General features: G+C 46.9%; 1 protein-coding gene across 11 annotated transcripts in view; it reads right to left on the bottom strand.

Moving 5' to 3' along the window:
• Positions 1-3,279: 3,279 nt before the first annotated feature.
• Positions 3,280-26,567, bottom strand: part of LOC146354593 (ovomucoid-like) — a 42,062-nt gene continuing 18,774 nt past the window's right edge. For 3 of the 11 annotated variants that reach the window (XM_084839290.1, XM_084839291.1, XM_084839289.1), the window contains 7 exons: positions 20,793-20,898; positions 19,012-19,068; positions 17,843-17,940; positions 13,779-13,810; positions 9,187-9,323; positions 8,535-8,583; positions 3,280-4,433 (listed from right to left, as the gene is read on the bottom strand). In XM_084839290.1, the coding sequence (XP_084695416.1) occupies positions 4,425-4,433; positions 8,535-8,583; positions 9,187-9,323; positions 13,779-13,810; positions 17,843-17,852 (237 nt within the window). In that variant the 5' untranslated portion in view covers positions 17,853-17,940; positions 19,012-19,068; positions 20,793-20,898 and the 3' untranslated portion in view covers positions 3,280-4,424. Of the gene's footprint in view, positions 4,434-8,534; positions 8,584-9,186; positions 9,324-11,467; positions 11,569-13,778; positions 15,339-15,569; positions 15,841-17,842; positions 17,941-19,011; positions 19,069-20,792; positions 20,899-26,567 lie in introns of those variants that run through there. The other 8 variants (XM_084839283.1, XM_084839282.1, XM_084839292.1 and 5 more) reach the window with 6 other exon arrangements.

Raw genomic sequence — 26,567 nt, forward strand, 5'->3', positions numbered from 1 at the left:
TCAGCTGAAGTCATAAATCGACATATCCGTATCCCTGGCAAACATAGCTATTATGCAGTAGATTTTATAGATATGAATATGATATGATAGATTTTTAGAACTATAAAGCAGGAGAACTGCATTCTTGATATTGTCAATTAGCAAGATAGTTGGACTGTTTCTGAATAATAAGCGAAGACTGGGAATCAGGGTACTGAATCTCGAAACACATCGAGGAATGTCAGACATTAGATTCTATGCTTTACTATTTGTTGGAAAGAACATTTGAACAGTCCTGATTATGAAATCAGACTAGGGAAAAGGGCAGTTACGCATGTTGCTGAATTATGTGGCTACACAGAATTTTTCGTCATAAAGCCAGATATAATCAAATGAAAGTTAATTAACTGAAGGAATAAGTCCTTTTTCATGGCCCTCTTGGCTCATAGCATTTAAAATGGGGCTGTGCACTGCTTTGATTCGAATCCCAAATTTGGAAGCAGATCGGGGTGATTTGGACAACTTCGGTCCAAAACCAAAGCCGGTCCAGAGAGGTCTGAAGCAAGTCAGAGAGATCTGAAGTGCTTTGAATCGCTTTGGACAATTCTGAACCCAGACAGCCTGTCTGAGCAAATGTAAGAACTTGGTAGAGAAGGGCGGGGGAAAGGAGGAGTTGGGAGGGGGGAAGTGAGCCTTCGGAAGTGACCTCTCTAGGGGCTAAGGGGGCTGAACTTTTAACCCAGCAGTGTGTTTCCTTGCTTTGTACTGTTTGTTCTTTGGCTCCCTGCCCTTCTCAATTACTATTCCTTCCCTTCCCATTTTTCAACGCTCTATATTGCTTTTTTAAAAAACGAACAATACAAAAAACAACAAAACTAGTGCTGTGCCGAAAATGTCTCCCACATTTTTTGTGACCATTCTCATTCAATTTGATAGAAGAGAAATTGCTTCCCAAGAGAAATTCAATGGTGAAGAGATTTCAGAGGAATTCTCATGGGTTGGGGTTGGGTTGGGGGGGCCCCCTCACCTTAGGAGGTGGCTGAGGAGTGTCCTGTTTTTCATTGAACAATCATCTTTCTGGTGGCCTGTAGGCTCCTCACCTTCCTACACTTCAATTCAAGCTCTATGAGGTATTTCCTCCCACAGGGCTTTTTCAGATCAGGATGTACAGGCAGCCTGGGAGGCTATGTGTGATTAGGAATAGGGATGTCAGAGGATTCTGCCACAGATCTCATTGAGGCCGAATGCCAGTGCATTTGGCCCCCTGAAATCTCTGGCGGAACGAAGCCCCCCACCCCGCGAGAGGCGCGCAAAATGGAGCACTTACCTCCATAAATATTTACGTAGCCTATCACGGCAAAGAAAGGGAACACAAATGGCGGCCGCTGTAGCTGCATCCATTTGCGCCCCTGGTTTATTGCCGTGATAGGCTATGTAAATATTTACGTAGCCTATCACGGCAAAAAAACAGGAACGCAAATGGTGGCCACTGTAGCTGCCGCCATTTGTGTCCCCAGGCTCCGCACGCCTACGAATGCACCTTGCCGGCGGCTCTGCGGAGTTGCCGCGGAGCAGAGCCAGCCAGGTTAGGATTTCAGGGGGAGGCACAGAGCGCCTCCCCCCCCACCGCAAATCACCCCTTCGAAAAGGTAAGTGACTTTCGCACATCCCTAATTAGGAAAGCGCAAAAGCACCACAAAAATAAATTATAAATATCCTGAATGAGTCAGAGCAATGGAAGCCCCTTTCATGGGGTGGGAAGAAAACTTTCAGGAAATTGGAGGGCAGATTTTGGCAGAGCACTAACTCCACCTCATCCCTGGAGCCAGAGACCCACCCTGTGGTGCATGTAAACTGTGGGACAGCCTGCCAAGACAACTGCAGCATGAACCCCTCCCAAAACCCTTACCACAAAAGAAAGAAGCTGTGCTACAAGCCCTGCCAATGGGGAGCCCTAGCTGGGGGAAACTGTAGAGAATTTCTCCTCCCGCTGGAGAAATTCGGTGAAATTGGCTTCCAAATTTCTCTGCCCACAAGTAAGGTGGAGAATTTCTTGAGGCCGTTTGTGCACAGCTCTAACAAAACCCCTTTTCTCTTCTGTTAGGCTTTAGTGTTATTTCCCTTCCCCTCACCCCTTCGCTTGTAGATAGTTCTTCCTTTCTGTATTCGCTTTTCTTGGGGGGGGGGGTGTCTGTGTGCTGTGTGAGGGGCAAAGCACTACACAATACACATGGTATGAAGCATCATCACTTTTCCTGATTTTCCAAGACACTTTGCTTGTTGCTTGCTTTCCTTTATGTACATCAAATGACCATAAGAAGAATATGCTATATGTATTTTAAGAAAGTATTAGCTTCATCTTACCCTTCCTGGGGAATAGGGCTGCCAAAATGATCAGGGGGCTGGAAGAACTCTATTGAATTTAGAAGAAAGGCAAATAAGCAGGCAGCTTTATAAAACTGTGTGGAGTAGAGAAAGTGCAGCAGTGCAATTAAATAATAAGCCCCATTGAGTTCAGACTTTTCCAGGTAATGTGTATTGCAATTTTCAGCCAGAGATGTTTCATTTTTCTTTCTTCCCCTAATGAGAGCCTCAGGTCAGTGGCAAATTCAGGACAGAAAGTAATTTTGCACTTCAAAAAGGCCTGCACCAGAGATTAAGGATAGTGAACTCCTAACTGTCTTCTTAAACAACTTCTGACTGGGATCTCTAATCCCTTCTGTGGCTGGCAGTTTTTGTTTTTTTTTACCTTTTGTTTTAGTTTCTGAGAAAAGGAAAATTTATGCAGGGCTAGCATAAAAACTACAGGACTAAACTGTCTGAAATTTGATAGGTTCCATCACCATTATCGGGGCTCCCACTTGCCCAGCCTTCATGTACTTCTATGGAACCAGTGAAAAGGTATAGGTATAGCTCTTTGCTTTGAGATTTCCTTGCAAAAGCAAATTTTCCCTGAGCCTATCACAAAAACTACCAGGCCAAACTTTCTAACGTTTGGCAGGTTCAGTCATGTCCATTGGGGCTGCCAGGTACCCAAATTTCATGTATTTATCATAAAAACTGAAAGGTTACGGTAATTCCTGTTTTCCAGTGCAAGTCAATGGGAAAACGTAAAATGCGAATGATTCGAATATCTGAATCTCAATTCGCATCTGAATCCAAACCAAGTCAGATCAGGTCCACAGCAAATTGAGACTGAGTTAGAAGATCCAAAATGGCCTCCAAAGCAAATTGGGGGATCCATGCACAGCTCTAATCTGAAATACAACCAGATTAATGGAAAAATGGAGAAACTGAATTAACTGCAAATTGTGAGGTTATTTATTATGGAACAAGTAATCATGGGGCTAAGTACAGGATGGTCCAAAAATCATGGAGACACTACTGTGAATTCAGTTGATTATTTGTAAATCGAGGCAGAGCAGTAGCACAATCTCTAACCGGAGAGCAGAAACTGAACTTGAGATCATTGGCCAGAGAAAGTGAAAAACTGAAATAACAATTTAAACATTTGAGCAAAATCTGATTCAAATTGACATGCTGGATGGTAGGGAAATATGCAACTTAGCATTTGGAAGTTCAGATTTTGAACAACTGTTTTGACGAATATCCTGAGAGGTCAGTCACACGAGGGGGACATATGAGAAGGTCCTGTGACCTCCAGTCAGCTTTCTGGGCGTGTGGGAGGCTGCTGTTGGTGGGGTACCCCAAAAGACTCCATGCATATGTGGAAGATGAGACCCGCATCCTTTTATTCTGGCCTTCGCCAGTCCTGAATGGTGTCAGATGCCCCAGAAATGTGACCTGTTCAGAGAGGTGGCCCTAGAATCTAGGGATGTGTGAATCAGCAAATGCACGTTTGTCAAGGTTCTCTGATGTCTACCTTGAAGGTCATTCCAACTCATGTCTGCATGGGATTGCAAGCTTAATGTTTTTTCCTATATGAACATTCATGTGCATTTTGGTGTGCATTTTCCCAAACGCAGGCATCCGTTGTGTGAATTTCTGGAAAGTTCACATTTTCTCCCATTGACTAAAGTATGTTCGTGCGCATTGTTGAAATATGCACATTTTTTCATGGGCATTTTCCAAATGACTGCATCGGAAGGGGGTGGGGGTTGGGCAAACTGCTTTGCAAGCTCAGAAATGTATGGACATTAGACTGCAGATTGCAGTGTGAAGTAGTGCATCCCAGCCACAGATGGATCACCTCAGTGGGAACTAGGCCTACGCAAAAGGATGGTTGTTATTTGCATAGGTTCATCTGAGAAGGTCTGGTGGGTGGATACAGCAGCACGGGGGTTAGACTTGTAAGTAGTGACTTGGTCTCCTCCATTACTATGGATGATTCTATGATGCTTGGGTTGATTCTCTATGACTCTAGGATTCTTTAATCATTCTGCATTTGACATCCTCTTAGATCCTCTTGGACAGCAAGAGTCTTCTTACTCGTTCTAGGGAGAAAAGAAGGGAAGACTTAGAGTTAGGATCCTTCCTCATTCCTCTAACCAAAGAGACAGCTGCAAAGATGTTGTGCCAGAGTGAGATGGATCTTAAATATGGGAGGCCAAGGAAGGTTTTTAAAAACCAGAATTATCCCAAGGTGGCCCAAGACATTTCGCCCCCTGAGACAAAGGTCACTTTTCACTGCAGTAGCCAACCAGACCGACAGGGTTGATAGGACAACATAAAACACTTTAGGGTAGATGGCTCCCCTACTCTAAGTCAAGGGAAAGATGTACTATCTGTAAAGAGGAGCCCCAAAATTGGGTGTCCTGGGGTTGGTTGGGGGTGGACTGAGATCTGCTGCATCCCCCAGAAGGTGCCTGATTCTGATTCCTCACCCTTACCAGCCTCGAGCTAATGTAGAATTTCCCCCCTTCCCATTCATTTGGATAATACCTAAAAAAATAATACTCCAAAAGCTCAGACAGAAAATGCAATGAAAAGGCAGTGGTTTTGCCCATTTCAGGGCTTCCTATCGGAAGTGTTACATCTCCATTGTGCAAGCAGTGGGTCCTGCTTGCGCTGCACACTGGAAGTGGCAGGAGGGGCTGCTTGCACAGCAGCCCCATGAGATACTGCCCAGAGTCATGGTGATGGCATTTGTAGGAACAGACAGAAATGGCAGCCAAGGAAGGATGGGTGTGTCTGTATTAAGAGCACCTATATTAAGAGCACTGTGCCCCAAACAAGATGGTGTGGGGTTGGAAACAGTACTGAAAAGGGCAAGTAAAGTCTTCAAGGGGCTGGAGCCCCTCCCAACTCCCCTGTGAGGAAAGGTTACAGCATTTGGGACTGTTCAGCTTAGGAAAGAGGCGAGTAAGGGGGGACATGATAGAGGTGTACAAAAGTAAGCATGGTGTGGAGAAAATGGATAGGGAGACAATGTTCTCCCTCTCTCATAATAGCAGAGCCCGGGTTCATCCCATTAAGCTGATCGGTGGGAGATTCAAGACACAACAAATAAACGATGGCATTCACTTCCCCAGCTTCTCCTGTCCCCAGCCGCTGGCCCGCCCCTACCCCTCCTCCCTTCCGGGGGCCAGAGGTCCAGCCTTGGAGAGGGAGCTGCCACAGATGTTTCTGCAGCAGCTGGGAGGGGCATAGTGGGAGATCCACAGGGGAGAATCACCTCATGCTATGGCCCCTGAGATGCTCTCTAGGGGCTACAGAATTTCTCTCTAAGAGCCACGAACCAGACATTTCCCTGGTCCAAATCTCACCTTTGCCATGAATTTACTAGGTGGTCCTAGTCATGCGCTTTCTCACAGACACAGGCCTCTCGTTTCCCGTCTGCATTGGGGTGGTGGTGGTGGTGTAATAGTACTGTAATTACCTTAGAGGGTCATGGTAAGGACTGCAACTAGACAATACATTTGTAGCAGTATGAACACTGGAAAACGCTATACAAATGTCAAATATTACCGACCTCTTTCATAACTGCTGCTTTGCTCTGCAAGAGTCTCCCAGTTCCATTTTTCTCTCAGGTTACTTCTGATTTTGGAATCCAGTTGTGTGTGTGGGGAAGTCAACTGAAAATTGCCTGAGGGCTATTTACAGGAGCCCACCCACCCACCCACCCATTCTCCCTGGCAAATGCTGTCCATGTATTTGTATCAGCAGGAAACAAGGGTTTGGACAACCATGTTGTCCTTATAACGTCTAGTTCAGTCTTAACATGGGACAAGGAATTTCACTTGGCTCTGTCATCAAACCTTGACCCAGTACTCCAGTCATATTTCCCTGTATTTGGGAGTAAGTCCCAGTGAAACATCAGGTCAGATGTTGGCCTAATCCGGGCCCAAAGCTACCATGGGACTCTCGGGAAATAGACAAGGATTTAGGAGCTTGCAGGCCCACCGAAGTGTGGCTGCTCCTAGGAATGTATGAGAATTTTGTTTTTGCTTGCAAAATGTGCAGACATGCCCTCTTTGAAGCTCTGAATATGAGCATGGGCACGAGCATACGTCCACAGACAGTAATTGCAAATTGTCAAAAATGTGCTCATGTTCGTCTCGCTCCTGATTCCCAGTTCGATTTGTTGTTGTTGTTGTTGTTCCGTCGTTAAGTCATGTCCGACTCTTCGTGACCCCGTGGACTCCAGGCCTTCCTGTCCTCCGCTGTCTCCCGGAGTGTGCTCAAGTTCATATTCATTGCATCGGTGATGCTATCTAGCCGTCTCATCCTCTGCCGTCCCCTTCTCCTTTTGCATTCCATCTTTCCCAGCATCAGGGTCTTTTCCAGGGAGTTTTCTCTTCGCATTAGGTGGCCTAAATATTTGAGCTTCAGCTTCAGTATCTGTCCTTCCAATGAACAGTCAGGGTTGATTTCCTTTAAGATGGACTGATTTGACCTCCTTGCAGTCCAGGGGGCTCGTAAGAGTCTTCTCCAGCACCACAGTTCGAAAGCATCAATTCTTCGGCGCTCAGCCTTCCTTATAGTCCAGCTCTCACAGCCATACATTACTACTGGGAAAACCATAGCTTTGATTATACGGACCGTGCTAATTCGTGCCAATTTCCTCAGCCCCACTGTTGTCTATGGAAAAAATTTCTGCAAATTTGGCAAGATTGGTACAAGTCTCCCATTCAATCGCTGTTCAATTTATGGGAGTTTCCCATTCGCACCAAGTAGTTTATTACAGTAAATAACCAGCATATCAAAACAGTGAAAAGAGGCATAATTAGAAAAGGAATTGAGAATAAAACTGCCCATATCATGTTGCCCTTATACAAATCTATGGTGCGACCATACTTGGAACACTGTGTACAGTTCTGGTCATCACACCGAAAAGAGGACATTGTAGAGCTGGAAAAAATGCAGAAAAGGGCAACTAAACTGATCAAGGGGCTGGAGCATCTCCTCTATGAGGGAAGGTTACAACAGCTGGGCTTGTTTAGCCTGGAAAAAAGGAGGGTAAGGGGAGGCATGATAGGGGTGTACAAAATGATGCATGGTGTGGAGAATGTGGACAGGGAGACTTTTTTCTTCCTCTCTCATAATACTAGAACCTGGGGTCATCCCATGAAGCTGATTGGTGGGAGATTCAGGACACAGAAAAGGAAGCCCTTCTCCACACAACACATAAACTATGGCATTCACTTCCACCAGATGTAGCGATGGCCACCAAATTGCATGGCTTTAAAAGGCGATTGGACAAATTCCCAGAGGAGAAGGCTATCAACGGCCAGTATTCCTGATGGCTATGTTCTACCTCTAGTATCAGAGGCAGTGAGCTTATGTACACCAGTTGCTGGGGAACATGGGTGAGAGGTTGCTGTTGCTCTCATGTTCTGCTTGTGTGTTTCTCCTAGGCAACTGGTTGGCCACTGTGTGAACAGAATGCTGGACTAGATGGATCTTGTTCAGATCCAGTATGGCTCTTCTTATGATCTTGTGTTCTTACGTTGTGTGTCCATCCTTCATCTTCTGCAGAGAAGACATAAGGAAAGAATTCATTCTCTTCTCTGCAATTTCATGACTCTCCTTTAGTACTCCTGTAACTCTAACTGCCTCCCTAGCAGGTTTCCTCTTTCAGATAACTTCATTGATTTCCATTGTTGGTCTTGATGTTATTCATGGTATACTCCTCAAAATGGTTCTTTGCATCTGCTTGCATTTCCTTTGTGAAATTTTGTGTTCCTTTTCTTCTCTTTGTTTGGGCAAGACTTCCATTTTTGGAAGAAGGCTTTCTTTTCTCTTATAGCTTCCTTGGCACTGCTCATTAACCATGCTGGAGCCTCTTGGACTTGGTGCTATCTTTCCTGACCTGCACTTTACTATTTAGACAATTATTCTGGTTTTGCCTAACCTGCAACCATTTTCCAGACATTGAACCCTCTACCTTACTTTCATCTGCATTCCTGTGCATAAAAAGTAAACTGACAATGGGCCATGGGCCAGTCAAGATAATAGAACTAGTCTCTTTGATTTAAGAATGTGCAATTCCATCAATGTGGAATTTACATTGTTTTATGCACATTTGAGAAAGCATTCTTTTATGCATGTTTTTATTAATTTCCATTCATAATCCTCCATGTGTTTTCACTTACTGTATCGCAGTACCCATCATGCTTCTTGAGAACATGTTCACCAGTTTCCCTGCGAAAATGAGAGAGAAGGATTATAGGACTCAGCAAGTAAAGCCCTTTTTATATGCTTTTGTATTGTATCCTGGTATTATATGTTAACTCTTTTAGCTCTTTATATTTGTTTTTAAATTTTGTATGTTGAACAGTTTACATTATATTATCAGTTGTATTTTTTGTGCACTGCTAAGGGAAGTTTGGCTACTGGGAACTAAAGAAATGAATGAATGAAATGAAAGAATTATGTAGCTTACAGATCCAATAGAATAGCTCCCATTGTTGTCTTCATTATGTCCATATTCTGGTCCTAAGGCATTACCAGATGTGTGATGCTCAGTTTGCTAATTAATAACCTACTCCCAATATTTCCTCTTAGGACTTACTGCATTCTCTCATTTGAATCCTAAACCTCCCAGTACACACACGGACAGATTATTCAGGGAGAATAATCTGCTGCTGTGAAATAGGGCCGGGCATGGAGAAGTAGGGCACAGAGAACCCCCATCCTCGTACACAAAGCTTCATGAACATTAAAAACAAGAATGCATTTTGAGCTACTAGGAGTTCTGCATTTTTTTATCAGGAAGAAAATATTCCAGATATTGACCATACTTACACATTGTGCAAACAAAGGAAGCATTCATTGTCATAGAATTCACCATTTGTGCCACAGACTGGCTGAAAGAGACGTGGGCAGCTTAGCTTAAGCTTGCCATCTGCATCAGTATATTTTGTTAGCTTACGACAATCAGGCTGCAATATAGAATTACGACATTTGTATACCGTTCCATATCTCAACAGAGTCCAGAGCAGCAAACAACAAGAGATAAAATGAACAAGAGATAAAAAGAATGAAGCATGAGATTAAAATTATTCTGTAAAAAACAGAGTGGCAATAAACCTGAGGCTGGTTAAGCAAGGAAGGCTTTATGGAAAAGAGCTGTGTTCAGCAGGCACCAGTGTTGCTCCCAGCCTGGCCTCCATGGGCAGGGAGTTCCAAAGAAAGGGGGCTGCCAGCCTGGCCTCCATGGGCAGGGAGTTCCAAAGAAAGGGGGCTGCCAGGCTGAAGGCTCTTCTCCTGGTGGACTCCAGGCATACAAAGAAGGGTTGTATTTTACCCTTCCCGTTCACGATGGACTAGTTAGAACAGCGATATTGCCTCTTTCTCCCACAGGAAGATGCATCTGATTTTCCTGAGAACAAACTGAGAGGTTAGATGTGTATCTATTACATGGCCGTCCCCATCATTAAGTGGCTCTAGGTTCTGGTCCAAAACTGCACTTGGAAGATTGTAGCTCTTTGACTATAACTGCAGATGAATAAGAGTTTTCCTCCCACTGTGCTCCTCAGGAACGGGGGAAGAAAAAATAAACAGAAATGAGGAAGCTATAGGAAGGCCAGTCAAGGAGCCCAGTGGGTTGGGGCAGGGCTGAAGATGGGTGGAGCCATTACTGATTTGGAGGCCATAACTCAATGAAAGCTGCAGGAGAGGAAAGCGAGGACATTACAAGAGAGCTCTGTCAGACTGCAGCTGTGGGAATGAGGGGGACCCAAGGAAGGCCAACAGGCCATATCCAGATGTCCCTTTGAGGCATCTAAACTGAGAATTGGGATCAACTGTGACACAAGAGATAAAATGGTAAAAGGATAAAAAGATTAAAACATCTGATTGAAATTATGCTATTTTAAAAAACAATAGTACTAGAAACCGTGACTGGTCAATTAAGGAATGCCTTCTGAAACAGTGCTGTTTTCAGGAGGTGCCAAAAACAGCGCAGTGTTGGTGCCTACCTGACCTCCAGGGGCAGGGGATTCCAAAGAAAGGGGGGCCACCACACTGAAGGCTCTTCTCCTGGTGGACTCCAATCGGGTCATAGGGCCATGTGGAACCACCAGGGGGATGCCTGCCGATGACCCCAGTGACCACGCAGGTTGGTGAGGGAGAAGGCGCTCTCTCGGGTATCCTGGTCTCAAGTAGTTTAGGGCTTTCTACACTAGTACTTAGACCTTAAGCCTGGCCAGTACTGAACAGGCCTCCAGTGCAGTTTCCTCAGCAAAAGAGGGGAGCTCCCAGCAACAGCCGAGCTGCTGTATTCTGCACTAGCTCCAGCTTCCAGAGCAACCTTAAGGGCAGCCCCACATAGAGCGCATTGCAGTAATCCAGCTTACTAGTGCCTGTGCCACCATGGCCAAGCTATCCCTGTCCAGGAGAGGCCATAGCTGGTCAACTACCCAAAGCTGGTAAAAGGCACTCTGAGCCGCCATGGCCACTTGGGCTTCCAGTGACAGTGATGGATCTAGGAGTACCCCCAAACTACGAACTTGATCTTTCAGCGGGAGGGCAACCCCATCCAGAACAGGCAATGAGCCTATCTCCCGGACCCAGGAACCACTCACCCACAGGTGAGTGTCTGTCTTGCCAGGATTCAGTTTCAGTTTATTGGCCCTCATCCAGCCCATTACTGAGTTCAGGCACTGGTCCAGGACTTGCACAGCCCCTCCTGATTCAGGGTCAGGAAACTGAAATGGGCCTAGCTAATCAGTATCCTCCAAGAGTGCCTGCAGTTCTTCCGCCACTACCTCTCCAGAACCTTCCCTAAAATGGGGGTGTTTGTAACTGGGAAGTAGTTACAAATACCCCCATGCATACTTTACAAAGCAAAGCAAGCAGTCCCTGTGCACCTTGTTTTAAAATAACAGTGCAGCAATTTTTCCCACCACCACACCACCAAAATGCAGTGGCAATGTGGCTTTCAGGTGGCAGGTAAGTGCCTGAACATTGGGTGTCGGGATTCCAGCATTGACCTTGACCCCCTGAACAACTGCTTAAGGAACTCTTGCCTCCTTAAGAATCCCACCTTCCTTCTTTTACCTTCCCCTTTCCAATAACCACTTACCCACAGGGCTTCTGTCTTGCCAGGATTCAGTTTCAGTTTATTGGCCCTCATCCAGCCTATTACTGAGTTCAGGCACTGGTCCAGGACTTGCACAGCCCCTCCTGATTCAGATGTCACAGGGAGACAGAGCTGTGTGTCATCAGCATGCTCATGGCACTTGGCTCCAAATCCCCCAATGACCGCTCCCAGCTTCACACTGGGGACAAGATGGTACCCTGCGGAACCCCATAGCTCAATTGCCAAGGGGCCGAGGAATGGTCACCCAATGTTACTCTCTGAAATCGGCCCCGCAGGTAGGACCGGAACCACTGTAACACAGTGCCTCCGAAAGCCATCCCACAGAGTTGATCCAGGAGGATAACATGGTCAATGGTATCAAAAGCTGATGAGAGATTGAGTAGAATTAACAGGGTTGCGCTCCCCCATCCCTCTCTCAATAAAGGTCATCCATTACGGCAACCAAGGCTGATTCAGTCCTGTAACCAGGATGAAACCCAGATTGAAATGGGTCTAGCTAATCAGTATCCTCCAAGAGTGCCTGCAGTTCTTCCGCCAGTACCTCTCCACAACCTTCCCTAAAATGGGGGTATTTGTAACTGGGAAGTAGTTGTCTAATACCATTGGGTCCTGAGTGGGCTTCCTCCGAAGTGGTTGCACGGCTGCCTCCTTAAGGACAGCAGGGACCACCCCCTCCCGAAGTAGGGATGGCGTAAATGTCCAGTTGGGGCTCGAAGCCCGGTGAGAAGGTTCTGGTTTGGCTCCCTGGACGCCAGTTGGCAGACCTGAGCTCTTGTGCAACTCGCAGCGTGTGGAGCCAGGCAAGACTGCAGGCGCCCGCTCCCTCAGCGAGCCAGCAGCCTATCGCCCAGAGGGGAAGGAGGCAGCGCCTATCCTCCTTCCCCCATCCTTGCTACAGCAGCAGTAGCGCGGGTCAGGCTGGCCGTTTGCCGTAAGTGCAAGAGCCTTATGGAAAATGACCAGCTTGTCCCTTGCTGCCGCTGCTGTAGCAGGCGGGGGTGGAAGAAAGAAGGAGGCACCTACCCTCTTCTCCCCCCCACCTGCTGGAGGCCAGGGCGAGAGGCTGGGGGCTGGCTGCTGGGCCTGTTTTCCCCACACCAGCCCTTGACAACCGGTGCGAGGAAGAAGGGCAATGGCATCACCCCAAACCAAAAATGCTTCGCTCAGCTTTTAGGCACTCTGCAGGCAGCAGCACTGGAAGGCCGCGAGGGAGGATGGCATGGTTAAGTCCTCTAGGGGCTTTCCAGGAAGGACAGGCCTCCCAGGAAGCAGCAAAGCAGAGACTGCGATAAAATGTGTCAAATAAATAGCACGCAGACACACCCCTTGGCCACCTCCTTACAGTAAGGTAAGCACTGGAGCCCTGCACACCGGGGGATTTCTTTGAAATTTTCACCCCTTCCCACAATTGCTGGATGCAATTTCTTTTCACCCCTCCCCCAGGGAATGGTTGAAAATAGATAGATAGAAAAGTTTGACACTGTTCTATGTGACGTTGACCTTGGAAGCTGCAGCAAGCTTTTCATGGCTCCTGGGAGGGGTGGGTGCAGGGCCAGCCCACCCATGGACCAGGGTGAGGCTCCTGCATGAGGCGGGGGAACAGGAGGAGTGTCGAATTGCACTGCTCTCCCCTGCCCCGGCCAGGAGAGCCCACCAGTGCCTCCAGTGGGTACTCCAGAGAGCCCCGCCATCTGCTCTCCACCGTGGCATTTCCTGCAGCAAGAGAGCGGCTGGCAGACCTGTCTGGAGCAGCCTCCAGCCCCCTGTTGCTGCAGGGTTCAAGACTGAGACCTCATCCATGTCCGTTGAGATCTCAGCCGTGTCCTGCAAAATCTTGTGGGATCACGGTCGTCTTCCTGTGAGATCTGTATCATGCAAGATCTCCCAAGTTCTCGACTGTGTCTAATGAGATCTTTGGACAGGTCTCGTGAGGCCCAGCTGAGATCTCGTGAGAATCCTGCACACACTTGTGATATCTTGTGAGAGCCCCAGGTCAGCAGCAAAGGTCAGGGAGGGTCGGGCACGTGGTGGTGGCAGGAGAGGGGGAGGGCATGCAGTGGCAGCTCAATTTCTGCTTCAGGTGGCAAGAAAGTTGGTGTTGGGCCTGGGCCTGGGCCTGGGCCAGTGTGAGTGTGTGCAGGGTAACTCTCATTCAAATCCCCCCCCCCCAGCTCATAGCATTGTCTACAGTCTCAGGGGGTGAGGAATCCCCAGCATCCAAGGGCCCCTAAGATTGTATTTCGGGGCCGTAGGATTGACTGTTAAATACATTTAAAAACCAAAAAGCACTCACCTCCACCGGTTTCACATCATAACTGGAAACCCCTAGGACAAAATCACACACACATGAAAGACACAGTGAGCTGAAAGCAGTCACTGATAGAAGAAACTGAGTTCTGATTATTCATAACTGAAGCTGCAGTCCTGTCACACTTACATGCAAGTAAGTCCCATGGAGCACAATGGGACTTACGTCTGTGGAGACATGCATAGGAACGCACTGAAACTGGGGCTGCCTCAGCTAAGGGCTTTCAAACGTGTCACAGTGAGCTTCCTCAGAGACAGACAAATATTTGAGTCTCCTCAAGCGTATCTTGTAGTATGAATCTAAATAGAGAAGGCAGATCCCACTGAGTTCAGTGGAATGTGCTTCTATTGTAGTATAATTCAGGGTCACAGCCTAAGACTAAGCAAAAAAGTGAATGGCAAAGCTAAGTGGGGCGGGGCAGGGCAGGGGGATTAATGCTGTCCCAGGTAAGGTTACAGCGGGGGTGGGCAGCTTTGGAGGGCATGGGGGCTGCATCCCACCATCCACAGTGCCAGTGAAATTGCTGCCAAATTGACACTAAATTAGTGGCGATGAAGCGGCAATTCGGCAGCAATTCGGCAGCAATTCAGCAGCGAGGAAAAGGTGCATTTTCACTCCGCAGGGGAGCATGATTTTGTATCAGAACAAGCTGTGCATTCCCTGTGTACCTTCCTGTAGAGTGAAAATGTGCTGTGTTTGCCACCACTATGCACTGCCAACATTTTGGAGGCCATTTGGCAGAGTGGTGGAGGCCATTTGGGGGCAGTGGGAGCTGCATGAAAGACACAGGCCACATGTTGCCCAGCTCTGGACTTGAGGCGCCTCCTTCTCTGCTGTCTTGTAATACAATAAAAAAAAAAAAAACCCTCTCAGCCAGCCTTTTTTGTGGATTTTGCCAGATGCAGTGTTGCCCTCACTTGGCAGATATGTACATACATATCTGTAGGGAAAAAGATGAGAGAGAGAGAGAGAGAGCGAATGTAAAGAATGGGGTCAAGAGATGCACAGAGGTCAGTAACATTTCTATGCAAATCTCAACTGGATATAAGGTAAGAACGGAGTGCTCCATTCATAATAACAAATGGATGATAAGCATAACCACTGTTGTGAACGGGTCACTCTGTCCTTATCTATGTATTTGGACTTTGCATAGAAATGACAATATATAGACATAGAATGTAGAATTTAGAACATAGATGTAGACACACACACCCTTACTGGGGATAACACTTCATGCTTCTGCTGAAGTTTCTCTCTAGTCTGCAAAGCACATGCAGCCAGCCATAAAACTCTTTTTTGAGGAAGAGCCGCTGCTCTGAGGAACTGTTACCATGCTGCCCCAACCCTGCCTTTTGTACTTTTGCATGTGAGAGTGGAGAGGCCTTTCTTGACCAAGACATCTCACTCCAACAAAGTGAGTCTTTGGGGGTCAGTTGTGAAGGAGAAACTTGCCCTTTCTGAGAAATCTAACTTTAGCTCAGATATTTTGTACTGGGTGACATTTCTTTACTAAAAAGAACCATATATAGAATATTGCACTGTGTGGGCAAAATTCATTATCCAGTTTCTATAAACCCATAACGGGAGATTGAATATTCTTCCTGCTTCATGATACCACTTCCTTCCCTACATTTCTCTGCACTAGCAAGGCTCTATTGTTGTCTTTTAAGAAGATTCCAGAGAGGCAGTGGAAACTGTCTGGTTTGCCATCCCACTGAAATCAAGGGTGTTTCTTCAGAATTGCAAAATGGTGTGAAGTCCCACTGATCTACCCACCCCCCCGAATTGTACCAGCTGTATCCGGAAGAATGCCCCTGCAATACACTGGAAGGTTCTTACCTGCAAAGAAACAAAGGGCCAGAGAGAGGACCACAAATGCACCCACAATCTTCATGGTGGAGGCAGTTATCCCGTTCTTTTGCCAGGCCCGGATTAGGAAAGAGCTCATCGACAGGGCTCTTGCGTATATATACATGCAGGGGAACCCACAGATCCTCCCATCCTCCCAGTCTCTTGTTGTTGCAAACAATTTGACATATTTGTTGAGCTGAGGAGCATGCCACAAACTGAAATTATTTGTCAGTAAGTTTGCAAAGTATGAAAAACAAGTACAAATATTTGAGCATTTATTGGATAATTACAATTACAAAAGGTGTACTATTAGCACCTGCCACATTGCTTTTTTTGCTATGTATTCTCACTGTGAGAAAGGAAAGGGCAGCATTTTATTTGCTTTTCTCCGAACCATATATTGTGGTATGAGAGGTGAAACAACTCTCTCCTTGAAGTGGCTCATACAGACACGTTCGACCTCTCTTGGATCAACTAAAATACAAATGATATCAGGATTTGAAGATAAAGCCATGATTTCGTTTGATATTTGGAAACTCCCTCAATTTGATATTGCTTTGTTATTTACCGACGGTGCCCTGCCACATTGCTTGCCGTTGGCATTATTCTAACTGTGAGATGGAACTGCTGTGCATTAGGATATAGTCAAAGCACTAAATAGATCTCAGAGCTCATCTGAGAGTGACCACTGAGCAAAAGGTTGAAACTTGAAACTCCAAACTCCTTGGCTTTGTATTGAAAGATACGGATGCAGATGGAAGTCAGATTATTGAACTGAATATATAATATTATACTGATACGGAGCCTGAATCCCTAAAAGCTACAGAGATAAAGGAGAGAGATCAATAGGAGGCTGTGTAATGATACAAAAGCAAGAGGAGGGGTTTCTCAGTGTACAGTCCTATGGATCTTAGGACAGAAAATTGTCCTGCAACTCCCAGCATCCCTCTAGCCAGCCATGCTGGCTGGGCATGCTGGGAACTGAAGGACTGTCTAAACATTTACAGTCCTATGGGTTGTGCTCTCTGTTAAGCCCTTTGGGGTATTATGTATACTACTTCCCCCAACATGCACGTGAGGAGTAGGACTGAACTGAGTAGACCCTCCCCCTGGCATTTGCATGTAGAACACAGCTGTCTACAGAGAGGAGGCCTTTGTGTGTACAGCTGTGAGGGGGTGAGTCTATATGTGTGAAGGCCCCTCTCTGCGGGTGGACACACTGTGTGCAGGGATATTGGGGGGGGGGGCTACTCGGTGTGGCCTTGCTCACCTACTGGGGTAAGTAGCATACATAATGCCTGAGCAGGGCTTTAATGTAGGTGCATATCGGTTCTGCACTACAGACCAAAACTGATTTCATGGGAGAAGAAGAAAGACTTTTAGAAGAGAGAGAATGGTAAGCCACTTACAAATTGCCAAAACAGAGGTGAGTGATTTGCATAAAATTGGAATAAGCCGATTTATATGTATCAGGGCAAATTTAAAACTAATTATGATACTTTAAATAGAAATACAGTACATCTCGCCATAGTATGGACGATGGTGACCTGTGTGCCTTCCTCTTCAGGTCTGCTCTTCAGGTGCTAACTGTTGATGGGCAACAGTTCTGATGGGTTTTTTTTTAATCTTTAAGCCAGGTTTGGACTGGACAGCTTTTCAAATACAGGATGCGTTCAAACAGAGAACAGTCCTCTGCAACCCTTCAAAGAGAGGGCTGTCCTCTGTAAAAGAGGATACAAGGCCACTCTGCATCATTCTATCTCCTCAGTTCTACCATCCCCTTCCTGAATGGCTAAATTTGGTGGACAAAGACAATATTGTCAGTTATTGTCTTCACTGTCAATACATTTGCCATAAAATGGCAGCCACATTCATAAATGTTGTAGAAGTCAGCAAAGAAATATAGAGGACTTGGAGAATGGTGAACCTCTGCCAAAATAGATACAAAAGACTTGTCACAAGAGGGAGTATTTACTGAGTCCCAGTCAGAGTTGAAAAACATTAAGCTACAGCCTTCTCTGCCAAGAGGTCTTGGAAATATAGCTATCAATGCCACTCTGTAAACCTAAAGGAATATTTGCTTTGAGCCCCAGATATAAGTTGAATGGTAGCACAGCTAAATCTCATGACTTATAGTCACATTACAATTTCTCAACCAATCTAGCCCAGAATGTATGAGTGGTAAGTACATTACATACCAGGTTCCATGCAAGCCTTAAAAACATAAGAAGAGCCCTGCTGGATCAGACCAAGCTTCCCTCTAGTCCAGCGTTGTCTTCACACAGTGGCCAGCCAGCTGTTGATGAGGAAAAGACAAGCAGGACTAGTGCAACAGCACCCTCCCACCCATGTTCCCCAGATATGAAAGAGATCGATAATATTTGATGTTTGTATAGTGCTTTCAAACGTTTGGATTGCTACAGATGCATTGTCTAGTTGCAATCCTTACCATGACCCTGTAAGATAATTCAGTATTATTACCCCACTGATGCAGATGAGAGACAGGAGGACTGGGGCTGAGAAGGAGCAGCTTGCCTAAGACTGCCTAGTCAATTCATGGCAGAGGTGAGATTTGGACCAGGGTAATGTCTGGTTTGTGGCTCTTAGAGAGAAATTCTTTGGCTCTAGAGAGCATCTCAGGGGCCATAGTATGCAGCAAATCTCCCCTATGGATCTCCCACTGAGCCCCTCCCAGTTGCTGCAGAAACGTCTGTGGCAGCTCCTTAACCAAGGCTGGACCTCTGGCCCCTGGAAGGGAGGGAAGGTGGGGGCGGGCCAGTGGTTGGGGACAGGAGAAGCCATGGATCCACCAGAGCTAAATGCTTTTCAGCACCCATCCCAAGCAGAGGACTCACTATAGACAATTACTTCACAGGACGATGGAGAGGCTCTATCTATCTCTCTATCTCTATCTCTATCTCTATCTCTATCTATATCTTTATCTCTATCTCCCCATGCTCAATCATTCTTCTTAACATGCTGGCAAATTGCTCAGCAGGGCACAGGATAGGCAGAGACCTTGGATTTCAGAGACCTCCATTCTTTGGTCTTCAAGCCTATAGGACTGCACCCACTGCCAATACATTACCCCAGAGTTAGCCAGGGTTAAGCTCTCCATTTGGACTACCAATGCATCCCTGCAAGGGCATCCTTGCCTTCGCTTTACCCTCCCATTAGCTCAGCAGCTTTTCGTTGGTAACATGCACGTGCACTGATCTGCCGAATTAACATGTAGTTCCACCCTTAGACTGCACAGCACCATCAACAGCTGTACATTTTTTCTGCAGCATTCAAGTGTTGTGACAGCCCACATCTTCTCCATTATAGCCAAATTACTTCGTCTTCTTTTCATTCTTTCTTTTTTTACCTCTGTCACTCTTTCTTCTTCAGACTTTCTGGCAACCTGAACTCCTTCACACCTGACCTGAGAAGAGAAGCATAGTGGGAGAGAGGTGTTGTGACCCATCTGAAGGTCCAGTTGTGCCAGAATGACTTCAGCTGGGCATCCGTCTGTCATAAGCAGCGTTAGGCATAAGAGGACGCCGGGAACGTGTGGAAGGGGCAGAGGACAAACTGACCACCCCGTGTCTTTGATGTTTACAGTCAATGGCAAGATGATGAGTTGTTAATTATTATAAACCTGATGTCCAGAGGCAATCTATATAATAAGAGCAGGACAAACCTTAGGACATGGTCTGATATTCTTTATGCCAATTTAGTTTTAGGATTTAGTTTTCTTGAGAAAAGAAGGAGAACAAAAATGAGCAAGAACACACATACAGTCCTAATAACTTCATGCTGGAAATAACTTCGTTGCACGGTGCAATCCTTTACATGTCTACTCAGAAGTAACTCCCATCGAGTTCCATTGGACTTAATCTCAAGTAAATGGGTATAGGATTGCAGCCTAAATTCAAATAACATTCTTCAGATTAAATGCTGAATTCTCCTGAGGATAACTTCTAATCTGCTGTCAAGAGTCATAAACATGTCTTTTCTTTTCTTTTTAACTCAGCCTAAGCATGTCTGTTGGGTATGTTGCTGATGGTTCTTGAGCTCCCGTAAGCATTGTGTAGACAATGTCTTTTACAAATAATGTTTCCTTAACAACTGTCACACATATTCCTTCAGCTTGAAAATTGTGGAGGAATTTAAAACATGACACCCTGATTCTCTCTCAAGGTCTGGTTTACTCCCAAAATAACACAGCTGTGTGGTGGACTCAAGCTGGACAAGAGAACACACCCCATTTCCATATTCTATGAGGTGATATATGTACTTTTCTGTACATAAGTACATCTGCTGATGCTCAGATGTTAAGACTGCACAACAGCATAAAAAAGGTAAGCATTGTGGAAAACATTTGGACACTTCCTGTTAATCCTTAAACAAGGCAACTGCAGCTCTCTCCTGCTGACCTGGCAAGAATGCTGTTGACCTTAGCACTTCTTGGCTTGGACCTTGGCTATTCCTCGATACTGCTAACTGCTAACAGCTTGTCTTGTCTTGTCTTGTCTTAAGACCTTAGTACCTCTTTCCTATCACAGATGGCCTTCTTAGTATTTCTCCCACTCAGGTCTGTTTGTTTGTTTGTTTATTATGTTTATATCCCACCTCTTTTCCTCCTTAAGGAACCCCAGGTGGCGTACATAATCCTCCTCCTCTCCACTTTAGCCTCACAACAACAACCCAGTGAGGTAGGTTGTGTTGAGAGCCTGTGACTGGCCCAAAGTCACCCAGTGAGCTTCCATGGCTGAATGGGGCCTAGAACCCGGATCTCCTGACTCTCGGTACAACACTCTATCCACTACAACACACTGGCTCTTTTCCATATTGGGAAATACTCTGTACAGAGTATTTTCCATACTCTGACACTCCCCCCTTTGAGCCTTAAAGACTCACATTTCCATTTCCATCATTCTTTGAATTTCTTCTAATCAGGAAGTTACCAGCAATGTACTCCTGTGGGTAGGTTATCCCTGTCCAGGAAAATCCATAGCTGGTGGATCAGCCGAAGCTGGCCCCAAGTTCTCCGGGCCACAGAGTCCACCTGGGGCTCCAGGGACAGAAATGGATCTGGGAGTACTCCCAAGCGACAGGCCTGCTCCTTCCGGGGGAGTGCAACCCCATCCAGGACAGGTCACTTACCCAATTCCCAGACCTGGGAACCACCAGAGCTTCCATCTTGTCACGATTTAGCTTCAGTTTATTGGTGTCAAGGGCTCCTTGGAGGGCTCTCAGTATAATCCAGTAGCTAAGTCCAGACACAGACAAAGGGATTCCTTTCAAAGCTTTATTCTTCTTTTACAACTTAACAACTCTACTGTTTGCAACTAGATCTGAGCAGCAGCATCCCTATGCCCTAAGTTAGAACAGTTGGTCCCCGTTTGAAGGGCAATTACTGGCAGACCCCTGAATATAAGGACTAGGGAGAATCCCTCCCCTTTTTCCTTGGATCCTCTGGGCGCAACAGTTCTTTGGGCGCGAACCATCTGGCGCCGCTCCCTGCGTCTGCGCCGCGCATCCCCCCCAGTCTGCTATCTGTGCTGAGTCACTCCCTGGACTGCTTTCTAAACTAGGAATGTGGGTGGGAGGAAATCTCTGTCAGCTGTTGGTCCTGGGAAAAAAGGAGCGCACTCCTCTCCCGAAGGAGCGACTGCTTTTCCTCAGCATCAGAACTACTCTGGGATTTTATGGGCTCAGTGTCCACCCTGACAATTGGCCCTCATCCAGCCCATTATAGCCTCCAAGCACTGATCCAGCACCTTCACCACCTCAGCCGACTCCGACAACAAGGAGAAATAGAGCTGAGAATCATCAGCGTACTGGTGACACCGCACCCCAAAGCTCCTAATGACCTCACCCAACGGCTTCATATAGATGTTGAACAGCATAGGGGATAGAATAGAACCCTGTGGCACCCCACAGCTTAATAGCCATGGGGTAGAACAGGAATCCCCCAGTACCACTCTCTGGAATCGGCCCTGAAGGTAGTGCAACCACTGTAACACAGTGCCCCTGACTCCCATCCTGCAGAGCCGATCCAGTAAGACACCATGACCAATGGTGTCGAACGCCGCTGAGAGATCCAGGAAGATCAACAGGGTAGCACTCCCCCTGTCTTTCACCTGGAGTAGGTAATCAGTCAGAGCAGCTAAGTAGGGATGGGTGGCTGCATTTACCTTAATCTAAGACCTTGACGGCCGCAAATGGCATACTGGACGCCATTTGTGTCCGGAGACAGTTCCCCTCAGCCAGTGATACAGCAATGGCGGCCGTATCGCTGGCGCTCTGGAGCCAGCCGGTGGCTCTGCAGAATCACTGCAAGGAGGATCTGGCTCCGGATGGGTCCTCAGTGTCAGGAGTGCCCTAGCTGCCTCTTGCAGTCCCCTCCAATAGCCAACTCAGGACACAGATGACGAGGATTCTTTCCAATGCTTTATTCCTTTATGACTCTTACAGATACTAATCACTAGTGACTAAGCAAGGAACTGCCCTGGGGATACATAGCAGAGTAGCCTAAGCTCCAGGTAAGGCAGTTGGTCCCCATTTGAAGGAGAACCATGGGAATACCCTGAACTTATGGGCTAGGGAGAGATCCTCCCTCTTTCCCTTGGGTCCTCGGGATGCGACCGTTGTTTTAGCACCAAACGAGCAGAGCGCCTCCTTTCAGCGCTCTCCATCTGTCACCGCTCCCTGCGTCTGTGCCGAGCATCCAGCAAGCCCTCCTCCAGTGCTCTCTCGCTGCCAGGGTCACTATCTATCCCAGGAATGCTGGCAGGAGGAATCTCTGCCCGCTGCTGTGCTTGTGAGAGATGAGCGAGCTCCTCTCCCACGGATTGCTGTTCTTCCTCAGAATCAGAACTGCTCTGGGGCTCTATGGGCTCAGTTTCCACCCTGACACTCAGGGAGGTGGAGATGAGTCATGCCGTTCCGCCACAGACTCCGCGGGGCTGGATTCTTTAGAATCCACCCTCATTGGGGTCCATGGCAGATTTCTCTGCCATCCCTACAGCCAAGGCTATTTCAGTGCTTTGTGCCCTGGCCTGAAACCAGACTGAAATGGGTCCAGATAATCAGTTTCCTCCAAGAACATCTGGTACATTGCCCCCAGGGGGATAGTAGCAATGGGACGGTATTTCTCACACACCTCTGGGTCCAGGGAGGCTTTCTTCAGGAGAGGGCGCACTACAGCCTCTTTCAAGGTGGCAGGCAGCACCCCCTGACAGAGTGAGGCATCTACCACCCTCTGGACCCACCCAATCAATCCACACCTGCTAGATCGTATTAGCCAAGATGGGCAAGGGTCAAGCTCACAGGTGGTGGGACGGATTGATTCAAGCATCTTGCCCACATCATCAGGCTGCAACAACTGGAACTGATCCCAGGAAACACAACCAGGTGGAACCCTGGACACCTCCCCAGACTCTCCGATAACCGTGGCGTCAAGTTCTGAGAGAGTACGGGAGACTTTCTCCTCAAAGTGCCTAGCAGATTTATTAGAGCAAATGACTGAGTGTTCCAGTCCCAATTTCTCTAAGCCGGAGCCAGATCCCAATGGGCTCTTCACCACTCGGAACAATTTTGATGGCGACATTTCAAGGATGAGATAATAGAGGTGTAGTAATATCTTTTTTCCATCCTTACTGCTGCATACTAGGCACAACAAAGGGTCTTTGCTAGGGATGTCGCAAGTGCCTGACTTAGTCCTGGAGGCTGGCGAAATCCCCCATGCCCAGTCCCCTGGCCCCTGCTTGCCAAACACCAGGGCACTGACAGACCCAGCAGATAAGTGCCCTGGAGCTTAGCAAGCAGCCAGGAACAGCTCAGACCTGTTGCCATGCGTGCCCCAACGGCAAGAGTGGCTGGGGCATGCACAGCGCCTCCTGCTCCTCCTGCCTGTTGGTTTGCCAATTCACTAATATTTCTCAATTCCCAATTCACTAATATTTCCCAAACATTTCAAGAGCAACCACCTTCATACTCTCATCATGAGGACTTGAACAAATGGTTTCAGTTACTGAAAATGGTTAGCATGAAGTATCCAAAACTGTCTTGCAAGATACTGGAAATAAAATGGATGATATGATCCGTCAGACATTTTGTTTTAGAGGGATGGTATTTAGACTTGTTTCCAAGGTGACTGCTAGTGCTGACTCACAGAGCAATTCTACATGCCAGCAAGGGAGGTAAGGATCTGTGGATCATGTCTGCCACAGCCGTAGTTCAGCTGGCTTGCTGTGACCAGGGCAGGAGGCAAGGATAGCATCTCTCTTCTTTTCCATGCCAGTATTCTGTTGTATTTCCTCTGTATATAGAGAGGTGTTCCAACCAACGGATGAGGTGTCCTCCAGAAGGGCTGGCTGGCTATTGTGTGAACAGACTCAGCAGAATGCTGGACTAGACGGGCCCTTGGTCTGATCCAGTGTAACCCACTGGTATATTTTTCTTTAAGAATTCTGAGGAATATTCCTGCACATGCTCAGTAAAGGAGTGAGTTAGGGAATAGCCACCATTTTAGGAAGTTACCAGAATTGCAGTGTAAAAGAAGCTTGCTTTCTCCTCCCTGTAAGGCCCTGAACCTTAAGACAGGGCACTTTATGTTGTTCCTGTTTTGCTGGATCCTGATCCATATTGAGAAGATTGCTATGGAGCTGGAGTGAACTGAGTAGAGACAGTTTTCTGTCTTCGGCCAGCCGAAAAAACAAACTTCAGAGAGAAGTTTTATTTATATTTTTGTTGTGGACTCAAGCTGAAAAAAGACAGAACTTTGGGAGGGTTGTGCTCCGTTTTATTGTTTTGGTAGGTTATGCAGGTAAAATTATTATATGTGCATTCTTATTGTTTTAATTAAGATATTAAAATATGTGTGAAATGCTCCTGTACAAAGCCTTTGCTGTGAGTCCCTTTAGAGACCCTGAAGAAAAAGTGTTACACCAGCATGGCCTTACTTATGTTCTTAACTTCCATCCTTTCTCCACATGCACTTGAATGCAATCCAAGAGGGGCCAAAGCATTTACAGCAAGGATAGTATCTAAGTCAGGGGTCCCTGACCTTTTTTGGCCTGTGTGTGCCTATCGAATCCTGACAAAGTGCCATGGGCACCAGCGACAAAATGGCTGCCATGGAGGGGACATGGCCTCTTACAACATGGCTGCTGTGTGTGTGTGTGTGGGGGGGTCGGGTCAGGTCAGAAAGGGGATGGGTGGGCAAGCAATCTGGGAAGGGCTCTGGCTTCCCCCCCTTCCACATAAAAGGCCCCTGCCATCATGCACCGCCAAAAACAAACCTATGGGGCTGAGTGGGGCAGCCAGCGAGCCCAGAAATCTAGCAGGCATGTGAACAAAATGAACAAAAACAGTGCAGGCATGTGAGCGAGCACACAGCAAAACTTTGCACATACTCCCCACATGTGCCAAACAATATCTAGAGTGCTGCAGCAAACACAGGGGGCACAATTAAAGGCCTTGAGGGCACACTGGTGCCCTCAGAAGTTTTGTTGGGGACCCCTGATTTAAGATCTGGTAACATGAGCTGTCATCATGATCCTGTATATTTCTTGGGTCTGGACAGGAAAAAGCAGCGTTTTCTTTGCTATTCTCAGAACCATATAGTTGTGGTGTGAAAGGTGAAACAAGTCTCTCCTTAAAAGTGTTTATACAGCCAGGTTTGGCCTCTCCTGGATCAACTGAAATCCAAATGATATCGTAAAGCAATTATTAAATATTAAAGCTAAATATTTACCAAGGGTGTGCTATGAGCACCTGCCACATTGCTTGCTGTTGGCATATATTCTAACTGTGACAATGGATAGATCTGTTGTGCATTGGGATATCGTCAAAGCACTGAGTAGATCACTAGATCTCAAAGTTCATCTGAGAGTGACCACTGAGCAAAAGGCTGAAACCCCAAACTCCTTGGCAAAGATACGGATGCAGATGGAAGTCAGATGACTGAATTGAATAAATAATTATTATACTGATTTGGAGCCTGAATCCCTAAAAGCTATAGAAATACAGGAGAGTGATCAATAGGGAGCTGTCTAACGATACGAAAGCAAGAGGAGGGGTTCCTTAGTGTGCAATCGTGTGGATGTTTGGACAGAAAAATGTCCTCACAACTCCCAGCATCCCTCCAGCCAGCCATGCTGGCTTGGGCATGCTGGGAACTGAAGTACTATCTAAACAAGCACCATCCTATGGGCTGTGCTCTTGATAAACAATGGGCTCCCTTCAGCTTGGTGCTCCCTTCAGCTGAGCTTGGTGCATCCCTCCGTTTGGCATCTCGAGTGACCACCCAGCTCGCCCATCCCTAAGGCCAATCCTGTTGGCACTGTTCAAATCGAGGAAGATACAAAGTCACCTGGATCATTTTATCTCCTCAGTTCTAGTATCCCCTTCCCGAATGGCTAAATCTGGTAGACAATATTTGTGTCCCTGCTCTTTGCTGTGATAGGCTATGTAAATATTTATGCAGCCAATCACAGCAAAGGGCACGGATGCAAATGGCGTCCGCTACGCCAGATGCCATTTGCGACTGCAGCCTGGCAGTGGCCAGCTGCAGAACAAGGAGGACGGACCCAGCGCCAGCTAGGGTCCGTCCCGACCGGGCTTCGCGGGGTGGTGGTGGGGAGCAGTCTGTTCCGCCAGGACTCCGGGGGACTCATTAGAGTCCATGGCGAATTTCTCCGACATCCCTAACAAAAAGGCTTTCTTGAGATAAGTGCATAGTAAAAGACAGAAGAAAGAAATGGTGGTTCAACTATTCAATGAGGATGGCAAAATGATAGATGACAAAGGAAAGGCAGAAGTGCTCAGTTCCTACTTTGGCTCAGTCTTCTTCTGAAAGTGGGTCTATGACCCCCACCCCCACCCCCACCCCGCGGCAAAGGTGAAGTACAGACTGAAGGGGCAGGATTGCAG

The sequence above is a fragment of the Heloderma suspectum genome, chromosome 2 (assembly GCF_057233095.1).
Source record: "Heloderma suspectum isolate Gila_16-S chromosome 2, 16-S_ref, whole genome shotgun sequence".
Classification (NCBI taxonomy): Eukaryota; Metazoa; Chordata; class Lepidosauria; order Squamata; family Helodermatidae; genus Heloderma; species Heloderma suspectum.